Consider the following 22,189-nt stretch of genomic DNA (forward strand, 5'->3'; position numbering starts at 1 on the left):
CATTCATCAACCTGCTACACTTCATAAAAGCTACAGAGCATAACAATATGACACAGCTACAAAGAGACGGATCTCAAGTGATCACATGATTAATCACATGTATGTTCATAGTCAGGGATTCACCCTCTGGTCACTTACTTTAATATTCTCTTAATATTTAATATAAGTCTTAATATTCAATCTACTTAATTACATATATATAGTTGTATGTATACATACATACATACACACATATACACACACACACACACATCATTTTCTATTCTGTCATATCTCAACAATTTTAATATTCTTGTTCTTTCATCTGTTCTTACCTGCCCAGGGAAAACAGGCAGAAACTAGCAAAATTGCTATAACCTGGTTCAATACATTTTTTCTTGTTTTACGAGATTAATGTTTTTTGTGCATTGTGTTATTATTATATATACACATCTTAATTCCTGAGATGGAAGCAAACAACAATGATTCAGAATCATGATTATTAATAAAAGTGGGGCAACATTCTATCAAATATTCAAATAAAATGCAAATAATAAAATTAAAACAACCTGATCACTTCAGTATAAAAAAATCTGGGTTCCGGTCTGACAACGACTAAACAGCGCCCCCTTGTGTACAATCTGCTAAACATACAGACAGACAGACAGACAGACAGACAGACAGACAGACAGACAGACGAGGGTTACCTAGATAGGAGGCTCCAAGGGAATCCCTGGCCGTCTGGAAGAGGACTGGCTCATGAACGGAGGGTGTGGTCACGTCCACGGTGGTCCAGGCCACGCTGTGGGAGGAGCCACAGGCCACGCGGGTGATCTTCTGCCCCTCCAGACCCTGGACCAGCGTGGGCTTCCTGTTCACGGTGGTGGTCCCGTTCCCCTGCTGCCCGTGATCGTTGTCGCCCCAGGCAAACACCTGAATGAGAAACACACCCGGGGTCAGAGAGGCTGCCATCAGCACACGGTGGTCTGGACTGAGACACAGATACCGGGTCTCTGACACGACGTCAACGCTGAGACCTCGTCACATTCTGGTGAATATGTTTGTTGAATGTTTAAAACTAAAACCGATCTGACATGTTGCATCTTTCAAATGAGTAAATATCGAGTAGGAAGTGAAGTTGTTCTGAGGTGTAATTGGCTGTAAAGCCGCCGAGCTCGGAAGTGTCTGGTGAAGTAGAGTAACGATCGGGTTCGTAGTGTCCCGGTTCATAGCACCCCCGGTGGAGGAGGTCAGTACTCACCTGTCCTGTTTCTGTAACAGCCAAGCAGTGCAGGGCTCCGACGGCGACGTGGACGATCTTCTTGGCCCTCAGCCCCTCCACCATCTGGGGCTTCCTCACGTGGACGTCGGTGCCATGGCCCAGACGGAAGTAGTCGCCTTTGCCCCTGTTTGGAAACACAAAACGTCACGGGGGGCAAAAAAAACGGAACACGACGTGATGACTGGGGCAGCCGTCGAGTCGTCGGTCCATCTTACCAGGTCCACACGACTCCAGACTTGGTGAGAGCCAATGAGAACTGAGCTCCACACTCGATCTGGCAGACGCCCTGCCCGTTGAGCCTCTCGATGTTCTGGGGGATGTTGCAGCCTTCGCTGCCGCCACGACCCAGCTTCCCAAAATCCCCATCCCCCCAGGAGAACACCAAGCCTGAGAAATAATATTAACACACACATGACACACCAGACAGGGAGACTCATCTTGTGCCTGCAGGATCTTCATTTGTGTTTATTAGCGTCATTCAGTTTAAATACTGCATCAACAGAAATACCTTCATCAGTGAGGGCCAGAGTTTGCGCATCTCTGCTCCCACAAGCCACCTGGATGACACGATGTCCCAGAAGCACTTTCACCTGTAAGGTCACAGCAACAAGGCGTGGTTAATGTACACAATTCATAGTATACTGGGATTCATCAGAAACTAACGCTGCTCTACACATTATATAGGGTGTTTTAAAGGGTCAGTTCAGATTCACACAATAACACAAACAAAAAGTTGTTGTGTTTGGCCTTAAAGGGATAGTTCTGATTTTAAGCAGGTTTTATGAGGTTACTTTACCTACAGGAAAAAAGCCGTTATCTCAATCTGCTCACTTCAAAGCCACCAGACACCATTGATGAATGACTCCAAACAATGACTCCAAACGAACCCTTTAAAACTCCAAAGTCACACAATAACACAAACGAACCAACAGATGGAGGCAGCTGTAGACCAGCAGCTCCTGTGTTCCGAGAGGTTAAATCAGTGGTTTTGGAAATGGAGTCTGGTGGCTTTAAAGAGAGCGCAGATGGTTCTCCTGTCTGTCTCTCCAAACATCTACATCGGCAGGTAAAAAAACACCGACTATGGAGAAGAACCACATCCCAACGGTCTGTAACAAACAACCAGACGAACCAGTTTGGGCCTCAGCTGCGTGGTGTTGTCTCCGTGTCCGAGGCGTCCGTACTCCCCCAGCCCCCAGCTGTACAGCTCACCGCTGGAGGTGATGGCCGCGCTGTGGGAGCTGCCACAGGCGATGTCGCGGATCCGCTTGGTCTTCAGCGCCTCAATCAGCCTCGGCTTGTCACAGTTCCTGGTATGGGAAAAAAAACACACGGTTCCTTAATCACGTAGTCAGACATATCGCTGCATTATGGAGATGTGAGACAGAATTTACAATGTTTTTAATTTAGGAACTCACAAAATTATGAAAACAGAATTCTTGATCTATGTCACTATTTAAAGAGTAATTAGACCTGTAGTCCAGTGTATCTGGGTATTTAGTGGTCTTTCAGGTCCATTAAAGTGTTTGAATTCTACATATTATTATTATAAATATACGTAGTGACTGGTTGAAACCTATCGTAATACCCATCTCTGCATATGTAGCCTTTAGCCTTCAAATTACCTTATGCTAACAGCTAATGCTACACGTAGCATACTCATATCCCAGCCTTGCATGTTAACTCACATTCACAAATATTTAAACTGTATTTTGTATCTACAACATACCTTTATGCACTTAGCTAAACATAATCGTAACAATAGTTAGCATGCTATAAATTAGCATTAGCCTAGCTATTAGCATAAGCTAATGTCAAGGTCCTTCATGAAGGCTAAGTTGAGGACCGTCCTGTGAAAGATGACGTACATTCTGCTGAAGTGTCCAAGTTTGCCGTCGTCCCCTTCTCCCCAGGAGAACACCTTCCCGTCCACGGTCAGCGCCATGGCGTGGCGCCCCCCAGAATGCACCGCGACCTTCTTCACCACGTAGTTACTGAGGGCGGTGATCTGGCGGGGGATGGGGATGGTCCCGCTGGACAGGCCGAGGCCCAACCGGCCGTTGGTGGCCTCTCCACAGGCGTAGATCTTCCCTTCCACCGTCACTGCAACGGAGACACAGCACTTACACACAGAATACAAAATATCTATATCTTTATCTATATCTAGATATATATAATATAACAAACTCCAGGACGTTCATCACCCACCTGCAAAGAGGCTTTTGGACCCACCGGCCACTTGGACCACATTGAGAGCAGACAGGGTTTCAGAGAAGGAGGGCACCTTGATCTGGAAGGACCAATAAGAGTGATTAGAAAGGCAGCAGCTTCGGAGCATCTGGCCCACATCGTCTAGCATGCAGGATGAAGAACCCCAAAGGTGCTCAGCAAACACGTCAGAGCACTGGTCTGCTGTAGATCTGATACACTGGTGGAGAGTCTCATGTTCAGAAAAGAAAAGTTTGCGAGGACTCAATGAGATCTTGAACAAATCTCATGCCTGACACAGTTTTGAGGTCTTGCACTTTAAGCAAAGTATTTCAATGTCATTATTTTGGTTTACTACATTTACAAAAAAAAGGGATGTATTTGGGTTTTTTTACGCCACATTTTCAGCTATAGAGAAACATTTCAACTCGACTGCCTTTCTCGAGAGAATGTGAGGCATCATGTAAAACACAAGCCAGTTCAGCTGCCGGCTAATGTCAAATATACACGAGCAGCACCTTGGAGCCCTTGAGTCCTCCCAGCTGGTCTTTGTCATTCAGCCCCCAAACAAACACTTTGGTCCTGATGGTGGCTGCAGACTCCAGACCTGAGGACTTCTTCCGAGCAAGACTAGAGGAGGAAACAGGAACATGAATCAGATCCTATCGGCCTTGAGTTTTTGACTAGTGTTTCCTAAACTACAAAAACCTATAAAGTCATGAAAAGTCGTGGAATAATAGACAGAACATAAACCTTCAAATTAATGTTCCTCTTATTTAAATTAACAACCCGTCGTACCTCCCAGTAGCCGTTTTGTCATCATCCTCCTCCTCGTTGTCGGACGCCAGGAACGGGACGGTGGCGAGGTCTTCGTCCTCGGCTCTGATGCGCCCGACGATGCCGAGGCCGTGGATCTTGCAGTCGATTCCGGAGCTGCGGCACTGCTTGATGGCGATCTCGATGTATCTGTGATACTGAGGGGGGGAGAGACATCACTGGTGTTAAAAAGGAGACGGATGACGATGGGAAGGTGATGCTAACGACGGAGCTAACTGACCTCGGTGCAGTCACTCAGCAGGAGGACGCTGGTGTCTGTGGGATTGATGTTGATCGTCTTCAGCTCAATCAAGTTGTTCAAAGAGCTTCCACCTGGATGTTCAGGAAAAACACACATTCATGATGATAATACATGTCAAGTAAGCAAGCTACTTATACAATAGGAACAATTTGAAGAGCAAACAGCTAGAATATGTCAGCGATTACCAACAACACTGATTTTGATGTATTGCCTCAAACACGGCAGAGCTCCATAACAGAGCAGCAATGCCCCTAGTGGACACCAGGAGAACCGCATGTAATTGCTCCATAGGACAAACGTGAGAAAATGGTGCAAGGAAACATTGTGGTTTTAATGGGAATTATACGTCCTTTAAAGCTCTGAGTTTCTCTATTTTGGCTTGATCATCTGTTCATCATCAAAAGTAATTTTTCATACAGAAATGTCAGAAAATGCTGTTTTCAGTCCCTCAAATATGGAGATCTTTTCTCTGTGTTATGTCATACTGTATATGTCATCACATAGAACATATATTTCAAGCACATTCAAGCACTATTCTAAATCCAAGCATTTTTCAAAACCTTGCAAACACCACCCTAAAATTCAAGTGTTTTCAAGGATTTACAGCACCCGTACCAACCCTGTTTATAATAAACGTATTATAGGAGCTGAGGTTCAACTTTAAAAAGAAAACGTGTATTCATATGCATGAGTGCAGCCAGAGTGATGCATGCTGGGTAAGATAGCAGGTGGACTCGCCTGACACCACAACCAGTGACGGCATGTAGCTGCTGTCTGCCGGGTCCACCACCATCTTCAGCCGGTGAACCAGGACGTCGGGGAAGAGCTCCAGACGGATCCAGTGCTGTGGAGGAGACAGTCCCAGTCATGTGACTCTGATTACAACAACAGAACCGTCCAAGCAGCTAATTAAGAGTGTGAAGTTCAGATCCCCCACCTTCCCCTGCGAGCCGGACGACTGCCAACACTGATCACTGCAGTCGATGAGGCGCGCCGCCTGGTTCACCGAAGACGACACGTTCAGGCTCTTGACGGCGCGGGACCAGTCGTCAATCAGCATCCCGCGCTGGCTGTTGTGATGCTTCTTCAGCTGCTTCCCTGAGCGGCCACAGAACGCCGGAGACTGGCCTGGAGGTCGGGGGGGGGGGGGGGGGGCACACAGGTTCACAAACACATGTACACACTTCATACCTGGACATTAAACACACTCCACCTAGCCAGCTCCTACGGCTCGGTATTTTATGACGCAACGTCTGGGCGATGTGGGTTCAGAGCGTCAGGGTGTGAATCTGCGACTCACCCGGCTCGTTGATTCGACCAAACGAGTGCCTGGTGTTGTGTTTGCGGGTCTTGAAGCAGTTTTCACAGAAGTCAAAGTCGTCACAGTTACGGCACTTGAACCGGGCGCCGTTGATGGGGAACATCTGACAGCCGTCGCACCTGAACACATCACCAGTTACTTACACGTGACGGACATGTGGATGGGAAGCTGCCTGGACGGGCCGAGACCATGAAGGTGTCCCTCACCTGACTCCTGGGTGAACACTGGGAACCAGCTCCATCTCAGACAGCAGGCCGGTCCAGTGGGACTGCTGGGGGAAGTCCACGATCACGTCCTTCCCGTTAGCACTGAAGGCTACAACAAACCAGTCAGCTGTTACCATGGAAACAGCTCACAGAAGTTCACATTAAACGGGAGATAACTGAGACAACAGTGAGAGTTTTGCTGGAAGAAGAAGAACCTCATCAGGTTTGTCTTTATGTTCTGGTCCACTGGCGTGGAACACGTGATACGAGCTAATCTCTTTACTCAATTTTGCTTTGTAGTACGACGGCTTATTTGGGCCACTGTAGGGGAAAAAACAAAAATAGAGCGGCAAGAGGGGGGCAATATTCAGAGAAATAAGTGGCAAATCGCAAATTTATAAAGTAGCAAAATTCCCAGTAAGACTTACTGTAAACAAAAATAACAGAAATAACAGAACAGGAAAACAAGAACAAGAAAATCCCCAAAAAGGAAATAAGGCCTGTGGTGATCCAAATCTCTACAATACGACAGTGGCCCCAATACACCGTTTTTCGTTTCTATGATTTGTACTTTTTTTTTTTAAACTTTATTTTTCCAAATGTTGTTCCAACAGAATACAGACGGTACCGCAGCAATAAATAGGTACACCAGTGTAGGAAAAAAAATAAATAAATGAAATGGAATTGCCGATACATCCAAGGAACACAAGTACAACTCTGATTTGTACTTTGAGCATGTTTTGTCTTTTTCTTGGCCCTCAACAATAAAATACCTTGTTTTTCATTCTAAAAGAGTCCGGCGTACCTTTATATGTTCCGGTCTCCACCTAAGCCTTTATATTGTTTCTAACATGCGTCTGTGAATCCTTTCTGGTTAGAGGTTCAGAACGTGTTTGACATTCAGAGTCTTTATACGTGGATGCTTTACCATCTAATGATAGATATTAAGGCTTGGTTAACATCAGCTCACCCTTGACGACGCCGACGCTCCGGTGGGTGACGGAGCCCCACTTGTACTTGGGCGTGGTGACCGTGGGCTTCACTCTCACCTTGTCCCCGATCTTGATGTGGGAGGGAGAGCTCTGTGGAGGGAATCCTGGAATAGAAGCAGAATGTGAGGAGACGAGAAGGAGGAGGAGGAGAAGAAGGAGGAGGTATGGCGTGATGGTGGTCTCACCGAGCAGCTCGATGTGGATGTAGCGGACCCAGTAGGTCCCTCCTTTCTGCTGCCAGTCACACTGCACGTTCAGGTCGTGGAGGCCGTCTCGGTCCAGCTTGATCACCTTCCCCACGTCGCCGTCGTACACTTCCTCATACGTCCTGCAGCACTTCACCATCATTCCCACCTGAGGAGGAGGAGGAGTCAGTCAGCTGATCATCAACGAGGAATCAATCCACTCTCATACATCTGGGTATTTATGGATTCACGTCCAAATCTGCACATTTTACCATATGAATTGTAGATTCTGTGTTGTAAATATACATAGCGACTGAAACCAACATTTTTGCTATTGGCTGATCTGGAGGCAGGTGGCGTACAGAGGCTAAGCCACGCCCCTTCTGGTGGATCCTAATGGGACCTTATATTAAAGAAAATATGTCAAGAGACAAATAATGTTATTTGATCCCGTTTGAATTGAACCATGAATTCCACATGTGGTGTTTATCAGTTTAAAGATAATACCAATAATAGATTTTATTTGTAGTGCACTTTTCATTCAATGAATCTAAAAATGTAATTAAATAAAGTCTCCTGTTGTTCTAACTGAAGTCTCAGACTGGAAATCCGTCCTAGTAGAGAGTTCCACCAACAGGAAGGTAAGTGGTCTCTCTCTGTGTGTCACTCCACCTGAACCTACATGATACTTTATTTTTCACCTTCTAGAAACTTTTTTTCTTCTTTTTTCTGGAGACGCTTCAGTGAAACTCTCACCTGGATGTTCTCTCTGATGTAAACGGCATAGTCGTCGTTGCTCTGGAAGTCCGACCTCTTCTTAAACGTCTGGCTCTCCGTCACCACGGCTCCCGGAGGCTGCTGACCCCACACCATACCCCGACACCACCACACACACACAATGACATTATTGATCACGCCACCAGGGGAATTGTAAAGGGTGAAAAAAAAATATATATATATATATATATTCACATATTTATCAGATCAGTGTTTCCCACAGGATTTTTGGAGACTATGGAGGGGGGGCTCGCGATCCTCTAGGAGGGTCTAGGAGAAAATTTTGAAAAGATTTCATTTTAATGGATAAATTTGGTGAATTTAGAGAACCAAAATATGACATATCAATAACTGACCAATTACTTACAAACTGCTGGTACTGATACAAATGTTGACATACTAAATGGGGTTGAGGAGTTTAAGCATTCAAGAAAAGATGAAAACAAAAATGATTAAAACACAGTGCTGAGCCGTCAAACTTGCCAGCTGAGGGGGGGTCGGCGTGGGGGACGCCTTGCCATGGCGCCGGGGGAAAACAGAACGTTGAGCCAAACGAGCCGTGAGGATTTCCCCATATAATAAGCGCTGCTGCCCTCCGGTTTAGGCCTATCATTAGAGCTATTTAATTCCATTTGCCTTGATGAAATAATGCACCATAGTCTCGTCAATGTGTGGGAAACACTGTGTGTGTGTGTGTGTGTGTGTGTGTGTGTGTGTGTGTGTGTGTGTGTGTGTGTGTGTGTGTGTGTGTGTGTGTGTGTGTGTGTGTGTTTATATATATATATAATATACAACATACCGTGGGGAAGGCGGGCTCGGCCTCCTCCAGCTCCTCCAGCACCTCCTCATCAGAGTACTCGTCCGACACGGTGTCGGCATCCGACAGCTCGGTGACGTGGATGTCTGGGTGGTCCAGCAGCCAGCCCACCAGAGCCTCCACACCTGGAGGACAGGCTCAGTTACCCAGCAGAACATCACAGAGACACCAACACAACACCAGCTGGACAAGAAGTGTGTAGTGTGAGGTCATACCCGGGACGCCGGAGGCACTGCCCGTCGTCCCGGACAGCGACTTCAGGGCGAACTCGATGTTCTTGCGTGGGAAGCCCATCTCCATGAGCTGGAGGACTATGGGTAACGGAGGCACTGGGGAAGTCTTCTGCTTCTTCTGCTTGGGGGGGCGGACGTGTTGCACGGTGACGGGCGTGGTGGCCTCGCTGGAGCTGCTCTCCTCAAACAGCGGCGAGGACGGGTGGGCTGACTCCACTGCCAGGTACTGGCACACCGCCAGAGCTGCAGCCTGCAGACAGACAGGTCCAGAGAGTGAGAGAATGCATGTTTAAGGCACTTCAGCTTTGGCTTCACTTTTCAGAGCGTCTGGTTTCAACATGAGTAATGTCAAAGAAAGAAAGTAAATAAGCTATATTTATATTATTTAAGTAAATTATTTATTGTTGAGCTAGAAGAAGTTATTAAAATAATGAAGAAATAAAAAATCTAGATTAATTAGCATGTTAATTATTAGGTTGTTTTTCTTTTATTATAGTAAAAGTGTCAGTGAGAGCAAGACTATAGTAAACATCAGACTCACCTCCATCTCCTGCCGGTCAAAGATGGCTTTGATGGGGGAGGGCTGGGTGGCAGCAGAGAGCAGCTGCTGCAAGAGGATCAGTGGGGGGAGGGGCCCCTCAGGGGACAGGTCCCCCACATCAGGGGACGACACCACCGGGTCCTCTGCACACAAACACAAGACTTCAACACGGCTGTAAGCGCCATTTATGGCTTTGATCACATCGTTTCAGTCAAAAACCAGATGGGCGGCGGTGGCAGCGGCGAGCAAAGTAACCTCAGCAGGTTTATTTCTGTCTGAATAAAAGTTTGACATGACAACAGATACAGCCCTCAGACCGTTTCACTGCCAAGTTTCGATGGCTTCATTAAAAATATCCAGCAGGCTACGTGAAGTTTGGACAAAGACGATTGGAGCTTGCAGCACCCCCTAGTCAGAAATGTTACAATCATTTTACACATATTCATCAATGAAACATTTCCTGTAAGTTTTGTGGAGATGGTATAAACAATTTCTGATTTATAGTCTGATTTGTATTGCCTCTTTTATTGCAGCTACACTGCCCCCTAGTGGTGGGTTTGGGTTAAACCTTCAGGTACTCTTGTGGACATGTGCTAGAATTGATATAGATATGTTAAAACATTTACATATGCCAGTATTTTAGTGTCTTTAGTGTTAAAGTAAGAGTTGTGGTCAATGACAAACTGTTGACTGTTCATCATTTTTCAAAATAAACGATGTTGTTTTTACCTTATTTAACTGAAAACATACCAAAGTGTGATACCAGTCATCTATTGAAACACTTAAATACAGTTAAATACAACTCTATAACCTCCAGACAAAAAACAGGGCCGAGCTGAAGTGGACTAAACAGTCCAGACCAGCTCACAGACAGTCTTGGTAAGGGGTCTTACCACTGGGGTTGGGTCCCAGGTCCACCACCGCCGCCTGGGAGAGGATCTGTCTGAGTTTGTCCTGGTGCGACAGCAGAGCCCGTCCGGCCTTCAGGATGTAGAGACGGAGCTGCTGGCAGCGCAGCAGGTGGATGTCCACCTGGTCAGCTGGGAACACCACAGGGAAGATTTAATCCAGACCTGGACCTGAACCTGAACCCCATCACCAAAACTGAACCCCAACACCAAACCTCCTCTGCAGCCTAAAGCCTTCTGTTGTGCTCATTATTTGTAGAGAAGAATAAGAGAAGTTTATAGCTCATTAATGGCAGGACGCCAGACATTAGTTTAAATATTCAGATTTATAATTTTTAATGATGTTTAGTGTCACAATATATGTTTTATACAAGACTCTACCAACAAATCTTCATACAGACACTGAAACGAAACCTCAGCCTAAAATCTAAAACCTCAGAAAAAGTTATGGAATAACAGATGACAGAACATGGAAATTAAATTTTTGTTCCTATTAATTAAAATTGTTGTTTTTTAATATTACCCCCCTCCCCGTCTCCATGGTTTCCTAAAACGCCTCCAACATGGCCCTCGTGGGCCCCCGTGACCCCCTTGGCCCTCGTAGCCCCCGGCGGGTCCGTACCTGTGAGGCCTCGGCTGAGGGACTTCTTCATGCGTTGTTTCTCCAGCTTGCTTCCTGCCAGGCTGACCATCTGGGCCCAGACCACCAGCATGGGCTCGGTGAACGGCAGGTTCTGCACACTGAAGATGACGGCCGGCAGCTGAGGTAAACAACAACAACAACAGGTTGTTATAGGTCTGTAAAAGTAGAACCAACACGCTGCATGAACAGACATGGCGACCCTTCGTACCGGTTTGAGGTGGCTGAGCAGGCAGACCCTGCAGGTCCTCATCTCGTGGAACTGGACTGTGATGCGTCCCTTCGGCGTGATGCGGGTCACCGTTCCCTCTCCGTACTCCTCGTGGACAACCTGGCCCCCGAGCCTGAGGCGCCCGTCAATTCCCCCGATGACCGCCATCACGGCCATCAGGCTGCCGACTCGAGGGCCATCAGAATCGGGAAAGTAGTCCTCCAGGAAGCACTACGCATCAGGGGGGACATTTACAACCAATGCCGACCATCAGCGAGGAGGAGGAGGATGAAAGTAGGACGTGAGTTAAAGTGATAGGTTTTATGGGTAAAGGGATCGTTTTATGGCTAATTCTTCTCATGAAAATACTCTAAATTTGGCATCCACAGCAGTACGTTGTTTTCCTCCCATGCTGGTTCTCCTTTATGCCATCTACTGTAGTAAAACACCGACTATACAGAAGAACCTCACCTTTTACACGTTAACACACAATACTACTACAAGGACTCTTACGGCTTCAGACTGGCAGCCGACCATCACATCGCCGATGGAGCTCAGCTGGGCGTTGATGTAGTCGTTGATCATGGCGTTCCACTGGCCGAGGGCATGAAGCGTACGCAGGACGGACACGATCTCCTCCGCCAGCGTGCTGCTGTGAGTGGCCGTCAGAGACGCCTGGGGGCGGGACTTCCTCCTTCGCAGGGAACCCTCTGTGCACAGGAAGTAGCAAGTTTAAAAACACATTCAAATACAAAAACCCCAAAACATGATTCTCATCCCCTCCTCTCCAATGTTTTATTTATTTATTTATTTTTTTAATTTATTCTATTTTATTTTTTTATTATTCTTATTTCTTCTTTTTGGGGTAATTCATCATCATCATCATTATTATTCATATCATTATTATTTTGTATTTATTCTATATTATTTATTATCATTAGTATTATTTGTTTTCCTACGTTATCATCATTATTATTCTCTTTTGTATTTTTACTATTATTATTTTTCTTTCCCCTCCTCTCCAATGTTTTATTCTATTTTATTATATATTTTTTATTTATTCTATTTTATTTTTTATTATTATTATTTCTTTTTTTGATTAATTTATCATCAATATTATTCCATTTTTTATTTTTACTATTAATATTATTTAGGTATGTGTATGTGCACCTATAGATATACATGGTAGAATCCATAATTAAGCATTATCATTTATTTACTGCCATTATTTACTTAGTTATCATTAAATATGATTTACTTATTATTTCTAGGTATCAGATGTATATAATTATCCGTGTATATGTGTAGATGGGTTATCCGTTTATTTACTTTACGTTAGACACTTATATATTTTTGGATGTCTAAAGGAGGAAAAACTAAAGTGGAGTATTGGAGTAATGTTGTTCTCTTACATAGAATGTTTTAAATGCTTTTTCATTCCCTGGAATCAACAGCAAGGAAACAAACTAACATTTTAGATCATTAATATATGTAACAGTCTAGAGAGCCTGATGCCTGCCGGTACCTCTGAGGAGGGGCAGGTCTGAGGAGCAGGTGCTGAGGAGGCTTCCCAGGAAGCCGAACAACTTCTCCACCAGGAACTTCATGTCCTGAGAGCGCTCCATCTTGTCCCACGACGGCAGCACGGCCTGCAGGAGACGCAGCGCCAGGATCTGCAAACGCACACAGACGATGGTTTCAGCACCAAACCGATACTTCAACACCCGAGTCCACGGACGGACATCATCGTGGTCGCCCCCCACCCACCTGTCTCTGCAGCGTGACGGCGTTGAAGGACTGGTGTCCCTCTACGATCCGGATCAGCAGGCTGATCCAGGCGGAGGTGCTGAGCGTGCTGCACATCTGAGGCATGAGAGCGATGCTGCGTATGAAGCCCAGCGTGGACCAGCTCCGGTGCTGTTCCCGGGAGACCAGCCGGTGGGAGTGGCAGCCTGGAAGAGAGGGTCGGGGGGGGTCATCACCATACCAACGGATCGACTTTATACATAGACTGGATGGAACCCTAACCCTAAGCTGCTAACAAAGTTAGCTTCATGATTCAAAGTCAACTTTACAGCTAAATGCAAAAGTCATCTTAGACTCATCTTATCTTAAACATGGCGGTTTCTACCTGACTTGTCGTTGGCGCCGCTCTCCACCAGCATCCTCAGCAGCCCACAGAGGGTCCGCGTGGCGTCCGTCTGCAGCACTTCGGCGTAGATTCCGGCGGTCAGAGACAGCGTCTTCAGCAGGTTGACCGTGCTGGTCAGCATCATGGCCGTTGGGTGGCTGCTCTTCTCCATCAGCTCGCCTTCTGGAAAAGGACATTGTAGACGATGCTTGTAACCATGGTGATCAACGTTATAATAGTTCAGAATGTTCACTTTGTTTTTCAGTTAATTGTATTTCTCAGAGTGGGTTTGCTAGTTTTAGTTTAGTTTCAGAAAGGTTTAGCAATTAATATGCATTTTCTGTGAGGGTTAGTTATAATGTCTACATACAGAACACATAATAATAATAATAATAATAATAATAAGAAGAAGAAGAAGAAGAAGAAGATCTATAGTTATAAAACACAATTAAAAATAAAAAGTGATATTGGCCGTGATATATTGGATGAAAAATATCAAACTCAAATAAATGTATTTATTATTTTTTATGTATTTATCTGGTTAAGGAAATAATTGTATTATTTATAATATCTTTTTTTAAGTTCAGCTTGACTGCTCATGTGGGTTTCAGGTCCAGCTGTAGGTGACTAGTCCTGGTGGAGAACTGACCCGTGTCGTCCTCCGTGTCCGAGTCCTCGGTCGGGGGCTGGGTCGCCGGCGGCGGCTCCGCCAGCTTCAGGTCGTATTTGCCCTCTTTGCCCATCCGGTAGGAGTTGGTGCTGCTGGTGTCCCACTGGACCCGGATCCAGCCGTCCTCACCCAGCTCCCCGATGACCCGGCCCAGACCTGGAGCTGGACCATCCTGGACACACATGCATGCACGGGGTCAAACACTGAACACCAGGTTTCTTTCTCTCTGCTGCTTTAGTTGGTACCAGAGCATCAAAACGGATCCAGGTACCTGATCTCCCCATTTCCAGTCGACCCCCCTCATCACCCGGGTGCCGATCTTCATCATGGCCGCCAGCTCGGGGCCCGAGGCGGGTAGGGGGGTCGGGGCAGCCTCCTTTCTGGACTCCTCCAGGACCGTGGCTGAGCCTCCATGGGCACATAAACTCAGGTCCTCCTCGCTGCTGTCTGTGCTGGGACCTGGAACCACGACAGGAACAACATTTGACATCATTCACCTATTAGCCTGAGTGTTTCACATCACTCACCTATGAACGCGAGTGTTTGACATCACTCACCTATGAGCCTGAGTGTTTTACATCACTCACCTATGAACGTGAGTGTTTGACATCACTCACCTATGAGCCTGAGTGTTTGACATCACTCACCTATGAACGTGAGTGTTTGACATCACTCACCTATGAGCCTGAGTGTTTGACATCACTCACCTATGAACGTGAGTGTTTGACATCACTCACCTATGAACGTGAGTGTTTCACATCACTCACCTATGAGCCTGAGTGTTTCACATCACTCACCTATGAGCCGGAGGATGCTCTGAGTGAGGGCCAGGATGCCAGAGTTCAACAGGAGACTGAGGCTGTTGGACCCGTGTTTCAGGGACAGCATGTGGATCATGGCCAGGAGGAAGCGGGCCTGGGGGATGGTGCCCAGACTTGGTCCTGCCGGGTTCTCGTTGGTGATGGTCTGCAGGGGTACCGGCTGCACACCTGCTCACAAGGACAGGTGAGTTAGTGTGTGTGTGAGTGACGGCTCATACATGATGACATCACACAAGCAGCGGTTCATTCGTCCTCACCGAGCTCCTTGAAGCGTCCGCCGGCCTCCAGCAGGATGCTGCGGACATTGTGGATGGCCCACGAGTACAGCTTGCCGAAGGTGACCTCCAGGAGCATGCGGTTGAAGGGGGGGATGAGGTCCACGTCCTTCAGGCAGTCGGATAGGGGCTCTCTGTTAACCGGGGGGGGGGTCATTTAGCTCAGCAGTCACACAAAATCAACTATATTATCATTATTATTATTATTTAGTACATGGACACTACTTTTTTTTGCCATAAAAAAAACAAAAAAAAACAACCATTTTAAAACATTTGGTCGTTAAGATCACAAATGGCCATCAGGTGGCTGTTCTTCTTCATCAGCTCACCATGGTTACACGATGCTTGTAACCATGGTGATTAACGTTATAGTTCAGAATGTTCACTTTATTTTTCAGTTAATATTATTTCCCAGAGTGGGTTTGATAGTGTTAGTTTAGTTTCAGAAAGGTTTAGCATTTAATATTTAGAGGTTTAGATATCACCCCACCGTTTGCTCCAGGTGTTGTTCCTTTAAACCTACCCGATGCTGGTGCCCTCGGGGACGACCCTCTGCCAGCCACACAGCATGGCGTACTGCACCGACGGCAGCAGGAAGCTCTTGGAGGCCAACTTCAGCATGGTGTCGATGCCCTCCAGCCTCACCTCGGCTCTCTCCAGCTGCCAGGAAACACAGTTTTACACAGTTAATCTCATGCATCCTGCGTTTGTAGTCCACATCGTGGCAGAGATCGATCAGTCAGTCACCTGTTTGAGGAGACACTTCCTCATCTTCTCCACGTCCAGCGGCTCCTCCTTCAGGGCGAACTCAACGATGGTGGCCATAAGGCTGGACTGGGAGAAGACCCCCTGGACGCTGTGCTTCAGCCAGCGGTACTTCTGGACGTTGGCCACCGTGGTGAGCAGCGGATGCCATCGGTCCTGCTGAGGAGGGAGAAAATATATATTTTCACACTTCCTGTTCCCTCGTCTCTCTCCACAAAACTAATTTCAGAGTTCCTCCATCTTTTCCAAAGTCAAATTCAAGCATTTCAAGGTGCATTTTTTTCCAAACTATATATTTGTAAACAATACAATCCTCAGTATTCAGTATACTTATTATTGCACTTGTTCATCACATTAAATGAGATGTTATTGTCCTAAAAACAACCAACATGATGTTTGGAGACAGAGAGGACAGAAGGACCACAAATGAAAGGAAAACTAATTCCACTAACAGATCCACAGAAATATAATCACCAACTATTTTGATCATCTGTTCATCATCAAAAGTCATTTTTCATGATAAGAATGTCAGAAAATGCTGTTTTCAGTCCCTCAAATATGGAGAACTTCTTTTCTCTGTTATATCATATATGGCATCACATAGAACATACATTTCAAGCACGTTATTCTAATTCCAAGCACTTTTCAAACCTTGAAAACAACACACTAAAATTCAAGTGATTCTAGCACTCGTACTAACCCTGTCAGTTATTGTGATTTACCGACAGAAGATGAAACAGATATGATTACCAGTCTGAGACACCATGATGATTGGAGTTTATTTATATTTTCATGATTGAGCAGAAGACAGATTTAAGATCATGAAACAGAAGGATTTAAGAATCCACTTCAGACCGGATCCATTTAATATGAAGTACCTTGGAGGTCTTGCTGGTGGGGGACTTCCTGTCGGCGGGCGTTGGGCTGATGTGGACATTTAGTTCTTCTTCAATGGTCCCTTCGTTCTCCAGCTTTGGCTCTTCGATGTCCGCGGACTCAGACTTCTTCGGAACTAAAAAATATATTATATAAATATAATAATGAAAAAAAAGAAAATTAAATTCAGAAACAGGGTCTCGGTTTCTCAAAGAAAAGGATCCTTCCTCGACTCCTACAGAGGAAAGAATGTCCTGGTTGTATTTCATTTCTACTGACCACCAGAGGCAGTGCTTTCAGCGCCTGGATGTCCATCATATGCACGTGCAGGTCGAGTGTTTATATCAACAAAGTCACTCGTGACAGGGGTGACGTATGCCCTCGCCCCGGTACTTAAGATACACTCACCCCGGAAGTGACCTCTTGAAATCTTCTCGTGCGGAAGCAGGTTTGTTGGAGTGAAAACACTATCGTGGACAAACCAGGTGTCTTTTCAAACCACGGTTGGAGCTGCGATTTTTCTTGCCCTCTTATAAGACTGCGACTGTCTACGTGACTTTCTATCATTATCAGTAAGTACACTTTCCTTTATTAACGCCGTTAGGAGTGGGCTCGCTCTACGGCGGCAACTAGGCTAGCGCTAGCGGTTATGCAGTGCAGTGAGCGTGTGTTCGCTCCTTATTTGCGCATATTTATTTCGCCTAATTTGTTTGATAACCTCCCTGAGCTGATAAGCTATTGGTTGAGGCATGTTTATGATTTGTGTGGACTGCCGGACCCCTCTGGAGCCGGAGGATGGCCACGATAAGTGTCCAAGCTGTCTAGGTGTGGAACACTTAAGGCAGGGGTTGACAGAACAGGCTTGCATGAACTGCAGTTGCCCGAGCGTAGCCCCACGGGCTGCTAGGCTAGCCCAACTAGACAGGGGGTCCAACCCCCAAACACCCCCTGCAAAGAGCCACTTAGGGTCCCCAAAAGTGTGGAAACGCAGGGCAGACACACGGGAGGTCCCCGCTAAGAGGAGGCTTAAACTCCCTGGCATCAGAGTTTGCTCTGACTAAGGCGATGCTCCTTAATCTACAACAACCCAGGAGCTGGCGATTACGCAGCAGACACTTCAAGGTCTTCATCAGAGCAGTCCCCTGTGCTGTCCCCGGCTGGGGAGGATGTGCTCTCGATCAGGGCCTTAAAGAGCCTGGCAATAGTTGATGAGTGGAAGGGAGATGCAGTCTCTTATGGCTCTTACACCCAGGAGCACAGCCAACAGACGGGCTCAGTTCCTGGCTAAACACCAGCGATGAAACCTGTGATGAAGATGGCGCTGGCACGCCTGGGCTTAGATGTGCCGCCAACGCAGGTAAATAAGCAGAGCGCCTTTTTCAGGCAGGCCCCTTCTACAGAGTCTTTTAGCGTTCCTCCTTCGGCTCCCTTCATTGAGGATGAGGGGCCATCGAGCAATTAGGGCCACCATCACGAGACAGTGGGTTCTATTCCACATATTTTTTAATTCGTAGACGTTTCTAGGAATAGTGATTTTAGAATTCCTTCAAACAATATGGACAGATTCTAAATATAAAGGCCTATTGAAAACAGAATCATCAGGGATTTGTACAATGATTGTGATTCATAAACGTATAAAACGATTAACCCGCTCTCGTCCCCCGTCCGGTCTGGTTTTTAAAGAACCCACCTCTCTTTTTCCGGCGGTCCCTGATGAGTTTCTGGGTGATCCTCCTCCAGCGCGGCTGAGAGCTCAGCAGCTTCAGCTTGGACACGATGGAGAGGTCGTTGCTCACCGCCGGACGCAGCTCGTTGAACAGGAAGCGCAGGCGCTCGATGACGGGGGCGCACACCTCCTTGTAGGAGCGGCCTTGTTCCTGGTGGGTCTGGAACGGGAAGCAAACGCGGTGGTGAAAGTCTCGCTCATCTCCCGTTTGAGCTCCGTGTGGAGGATTTAACACCAGATTTCACACCTACCTTGATTAGGGAGCACTTTGCCTGGTAGACCATCCTGCACACGTCGATGACGGACTTAGGGAGGGACCGCTGCTTACCCCCGTCCACGCCCAACGCACACTGGCTGACCAATGAGAGAGCAACGTGGCCTAGACAGGAAGAGGTTTCACACTCAACATGAAGCACCAATCATTTCAGGCGAGGCGACATAAACGCGTTAGGAGATAAAGTACGTTTCTACAGAAACCCTGAGAGGAAAAAACTATCGGATACTTTGTTCCAGGAAATAAAACTGACCTGGAAGAAAACATGAATGCTTTTAGTCCAATTTTTTTTTCAGCTCAACTTTTAGGAACCTATAATCATCATCTTGGCAAAACAATATATTCTTTAACCTGTTAATTCAGAAACAGACTTGTAAAAATGGATCACCATATGTTATTTTTTTCCTCACTTCCCTCTCAGGGCGATAAAAACAGAATAAACTGCACCAAGATGAGCTCACAGCTCCTCAGACAGCTGGTCTGAGACCAGCTCTCAGCTTACCAAGGTCCTGATGCTTGAGCAGGCAGCAGAGCAGCAGGCGGCCGACCTCCTCCACCGGGTGTTCGGGGGGGAAGGTGATGGGCGTGATGAGATGGTACTGCTTACAGCAGCGCTCGATCTGGCAGAGGAAGTCCTGCAATGGAGACAGACCCTGAATCTGTTTGGCATCCAGTCGTTGACCACGGTTACATAGACTCTAATATTCCTCTGTTCAGTCCCTCTGGGGGTTAACAACGTCACAATCACAATAATAATAATAATAATCATTAATGAAGGTGCTTTATGAATATCAGAGTAATCACTGTTACTGCGTGTACCTTCACCGTGTGGTCCTGAGTGTTGTTGTCAGCGATGGCCTGCAGGAACGGCTGTGCGTGGTCGCTGAGGGTGATCCTCCGGGAGTAGAGCTTGGCCTTGTCCGGTGTGGTGGTCCCCAGAGAGCTGCAGTGGTCCTCGTCCTTCTCCTCGTTGTAGTTGTAGTGGATCTGGCTGGTCTGAAGACCCCCGGAGAAGATGGACGACTGGAGCCATTCTGTATAAAGAGAGAGCTAGAGAGTTTAGATTGTGGCCGACTCGGACACAGAGAAGCGAGCTGATCTTGGATCAGTGAACCCACTGGCACATTCCAGCTCCATGGGGGAGAGGGGGGAGCTCTTGGCCAGGTAGGAGGCGTGGAGGCCCAGCAGCAGACCCAGGTTCCTCTCCGTGTCGATGAGGGGCGAAGAAAGACTGCTGAGGTCCGGGGTGGTGACCGTCTCCTGGTTGGGCTGCAACACAAACATCAACAACCAGTTAGTTCAGGAGGTTTTCACTCACACAGCGTATGGGAATGGAAGCTTTCCAGGTGATAGCCGTCCCCGACTGGACGGTGTGTACCTCCATATACTGGCCCACACAGAAGGCCTGCATGGACTCCCTGGTGTCCTCGAACTGCAGCGCCGCCTCCAGAGCCACCACCGGGTCTTCGCCTGCAAATTGGGCTGTAACAGAGACGCTTCGTCACACCGGAGACCAGACGAAAACCAGATGATCTGGGATCAGGAGTCAAAGAAGTTAAATGTCTCACCCAGGATGCTGTTCCCAGTCAGAGACTGGGACTGAGCCTGGAAGTCCTTGATGTCGTAGACCTTCCCCTCGATGACGGTCCAGAACCCTCCATCCTTGTTGTGGTTCTCCAGGTCGGCCTTCCGGATGAGCGAGACCTCCTCGTTGTTCTTGGAGCTCAGTCCCATGAAGAAGGACCCTGACGAGGTCAGAGAGAGAGAGCTGGTTACTTCCCACACAATCTTCAGCGTCACAACATTTATCACAGCGTAGTAGCTTGCAGCTGGTTTACCCATAATGCCTGGCCAGGCCAGGTCCTCGTTGTCGTCCCTCTCGTGTCCCGGGGCCAGGTGGTTGAAGCGGTCCAGGTGCTCCAGGAGTCCGGCCAGCAGGGGGATAGACCCGGTCTCCTGCATCAGACCAGCATCGATGGTGAGGAGGAGGACGATGGACACCACCAACTCCGGCAGCAGCACTCCTGTCAAAGCAGAGACAGCCAGGAGTCCACATGTGTTTCTAAAAAGGGGGTCTACAGGCTCACACTTAGGACCGGCACAGGGGGATTACCGGTCAGATCTCCTTCGATGACGCGGGACACCTCGGCAAAGTGGCGGCGACCAGTCGAGGCAATGCTGGTGGCCACGGGGAGGATGTCTCCGATGTGAGTGCACAGCAGGGCGATGTACTTCTTTAGCAGGGAGCCCACACCCAGGAGCTCCGGATCTGCAACGACAAAGACCACTGATCCAGAGCTGGTCCTCAAACCTAGTAGCTAGTCTGGGTCCCTGTCCGCACAACGATTTTTTAGAGTAAAAAAGGAGAAACCAGACCAGACCATGTGGAGAAACCAGAGACTGTCTGTGGTCCCCCAGAGGTCTACGATAGTAGCTCACATTAGTCCATATACCAGACCAGACTATGTGGAGTATCTGGAATCCAGACTCACGTCTAGCCGGAGTGAAAGTAATAAAAACAAATGATCCCACAGTTCAAACTCAAAAACTCATCGATACAGAATTCGGTTCGAACTCACGGTGATAAAAAAAAAAAAAAAATAGAAGTCAAAATTGATAAAGATAAAAGCAAAGGGGCAATATGACACATATCCACCATTAAATTATTATTATTTATTTTTAAGTCCCCCCGTCTAGAGGACTCACTGTAGCCGTTGAGGTTCTCGGTGCCGTTGACGCCCAGGTACAGCTTGCTGACCAGCAGCCTCTGGAAGCGCAGCAGCAGGTCCAGAGACGCCGAGCGCTCCTTGCTGACATGCTCCGCCTCCAGGTAGTTGGAGATGCGGCGAGCAACGTCCTTCAGCCTGGCGATGGTCTGGGAGGCGATGTTCCTGCACGGATCACATGCGTTAATCACAAGCAACAAACCATGTCACCAGCGTCTAGGTTGTGGCGGTGGTGTACCTCAACAGCTGCTGCACCAGCTGCACCAAGGGGAGGCTCTGCTTCCCCGCCGACTCATAGATTCCTGTGTTGATGAGGTCTTTGTCCAGCATGGCGCGGCAGCGCTGCATGGTGGAGGCGTTGGCCTCCTGCTCGTCGATCTCCTTCTCTTTCTGAGCCTCCTTCTTGGCTTCAATGTCCTGTCAGGGAAAAAGAGAAGTTATGAAAGTGATTTCTCTATCCAGATTCAAAGTCAAAGAGGCGGGGTGCTGTTGCCACAGCAACAGAAATGTTTCCTTTCTGGTCTGTTGGACTCTAAATAGACCATAA

At 47.3% G+C, this 22,189-nt stretch overlaps 1 protein-coding gene across 8 annotated transcripts in view; it reads right to left on the bottom strand.

Annotated features, from left to right (window-relative positions):
- Positions 1–22,189, bottom strand: part of herc2 (HECT and RLD domain containing E3 ubiquitin protein ligase 2) — a 57,578-nt gene that overhangs the window by 18,101 nt on the left and 17,288 nt on the right. For 2 of the 8 annotated variants that reach the window (XM_084012122.1, XM_084012120.1), the window contains exons 20-64: positions 21,881–22,059; positions 21,623–21,807; positions 21,030–21,185; positions 20,755–20,940; positions 20,485–20,661; positions 20,295–20,398; positions 20,035–20,185; positions 19,736–19,950; positions 19,419–19,551; positions 18,894–19,021; positions 18,607–18,802; positions 16,919–17,052; positions 16,023–16,196; positions 15,799–15,935; positions 15,258–15,409; positions 14,977–15,168; positions 14,451–14,638; positions 14,159–14,351; positions 13,510–13,692; positions 13,146–13,330; positions 12,904–13,051; positions 11,892–12,088; positions 11,379–11,609; positions 11,150–11,288; positions 10,513–10,659; positions 9,620–9,762; positions 9,061–9,328; positions 8,828–8,970; positions 8,008–8,106; positions 7,252–7,420; positions 7,045–7,170; positions 6,075–6,183; positions 5,848–5,987; positions 5,485–5,675; positions 5,286–5,391; positions 4,527–4,618; positions 4,268–4,443; positions 3,988–4,099; positions 3,470–3,551; positions 3,130–3,364; positions 2,394–2,571; positions 1,770–1,851; positions 1,477–1,648; positions 1,241–1,385; positions 687–912 (exon numbers count right to left, since the gene is read on the bottom strand). In XM_084012122.1, the coding sequence (XP_083868248.1) occupies positions 687–912; positions 1,241–1,385; positions 1,477–1,648; positions 1,770–1,851; positions 2,394–2,571; positions 3,130–3,364; positions 3,470–3,551; positions 3,988–4,099; positions 4,268–4,443; positions 4,527–4,618; positions 5,286–5,391; positions 5,485–5,675; positions 5,848–5,987; positions 6,075–6,183; positions 7,045–7,170; positions 7,252–7,420; positions 8,008–8,106; positions 8,828–8,970; positions 9,061–9,328; positions 9,620–9,762; positions 10,513–10,659; positions 11,150–11,288; positions 11,379–11,609; positions 11,892–12,088; positions 12,904–13,051; positions 13,146–13,330; positions 13,510–13,692; positions 14,159–14,351; positions 14,451–14,638; positions 14,977–15,168; positions 15,258–15,409; positions 15,799–15,935; positions 16,023–16,196; positions 16,919–17,052; positions 18,607–18,802; positions 18,894–19,021; positions 19,419–19,551; positions 19,736–19,950; positions 20,035–20,185; positions 20,295–20,398; positions 20,485–20,661; positions 20,755–20,940; positions 21,030–21,185; positions 21,623–21,807; positions 21,881–22,059 (7,204 nt within the window). Of the gene's footprint in view, positions 1–686; positions 913–1,240; positions 1,386–1,476; positions 1,649–1,769; positions 1,852–2,393; positions 2,572–3,129; positions 3,365–3,469; positions 3,552–3,987; positions 4,100–4,267; positions 4,444–4,526; positions 4,619–5,285; positions 5,392–5,484; positions 5,676–5,847; positions 5,988–6,074; positions 6,184–7,044; positions 7,171–7,251; positions 7,421–8,007; positions 8,110–8,827; positions 8,971–9,060; positions 9,329–9,619; positions 9,763–10,512; positions 10,660–11,149; positions 11,289–11,378; positions 11,610–11,891; positions 12,089–12,903; positions 13,052–13,145; positions 13,331–13,509; positions 13,693–14,158; positions 14,352–14,450; positions 14,639–14,976; positions 15,169–15,257; positions 15,410–15,798; positions 15,936–16,022; positions 16,200–16,918; positions 17,053–18,606; positions 18,803–18,893; positions 19,022–19,418; positions 19,552–19,735; positions 19,951–20,034; positions 20,186–20,294; positions 20,399–20,484; positions 20,662–20,754; positions 20,941–21,029; positions 21,186–21,622; positions 21,808–21,880; positions 22,060–22,189 lie in introns of all 8 variants that reach the window. The other 6 variants (XM_084012121.1, XM_084012118.1, XM_084012119.1 and 3 more) reach the window with 3 other exon arrangements.

This window comes from Eutrigla gurnardus (assembly GCF_963514095.1).
Source record: "Eutrigla gurnardus genome assembly, chromosome: 6".
NCBI classification, from domain to species: domain Eukaryota; kingdom Metazoa; phylum Chordata; class Actinopteri; order Perciformes; family Triglidae; genus Eutrigla; species Eutrigla gurnardus.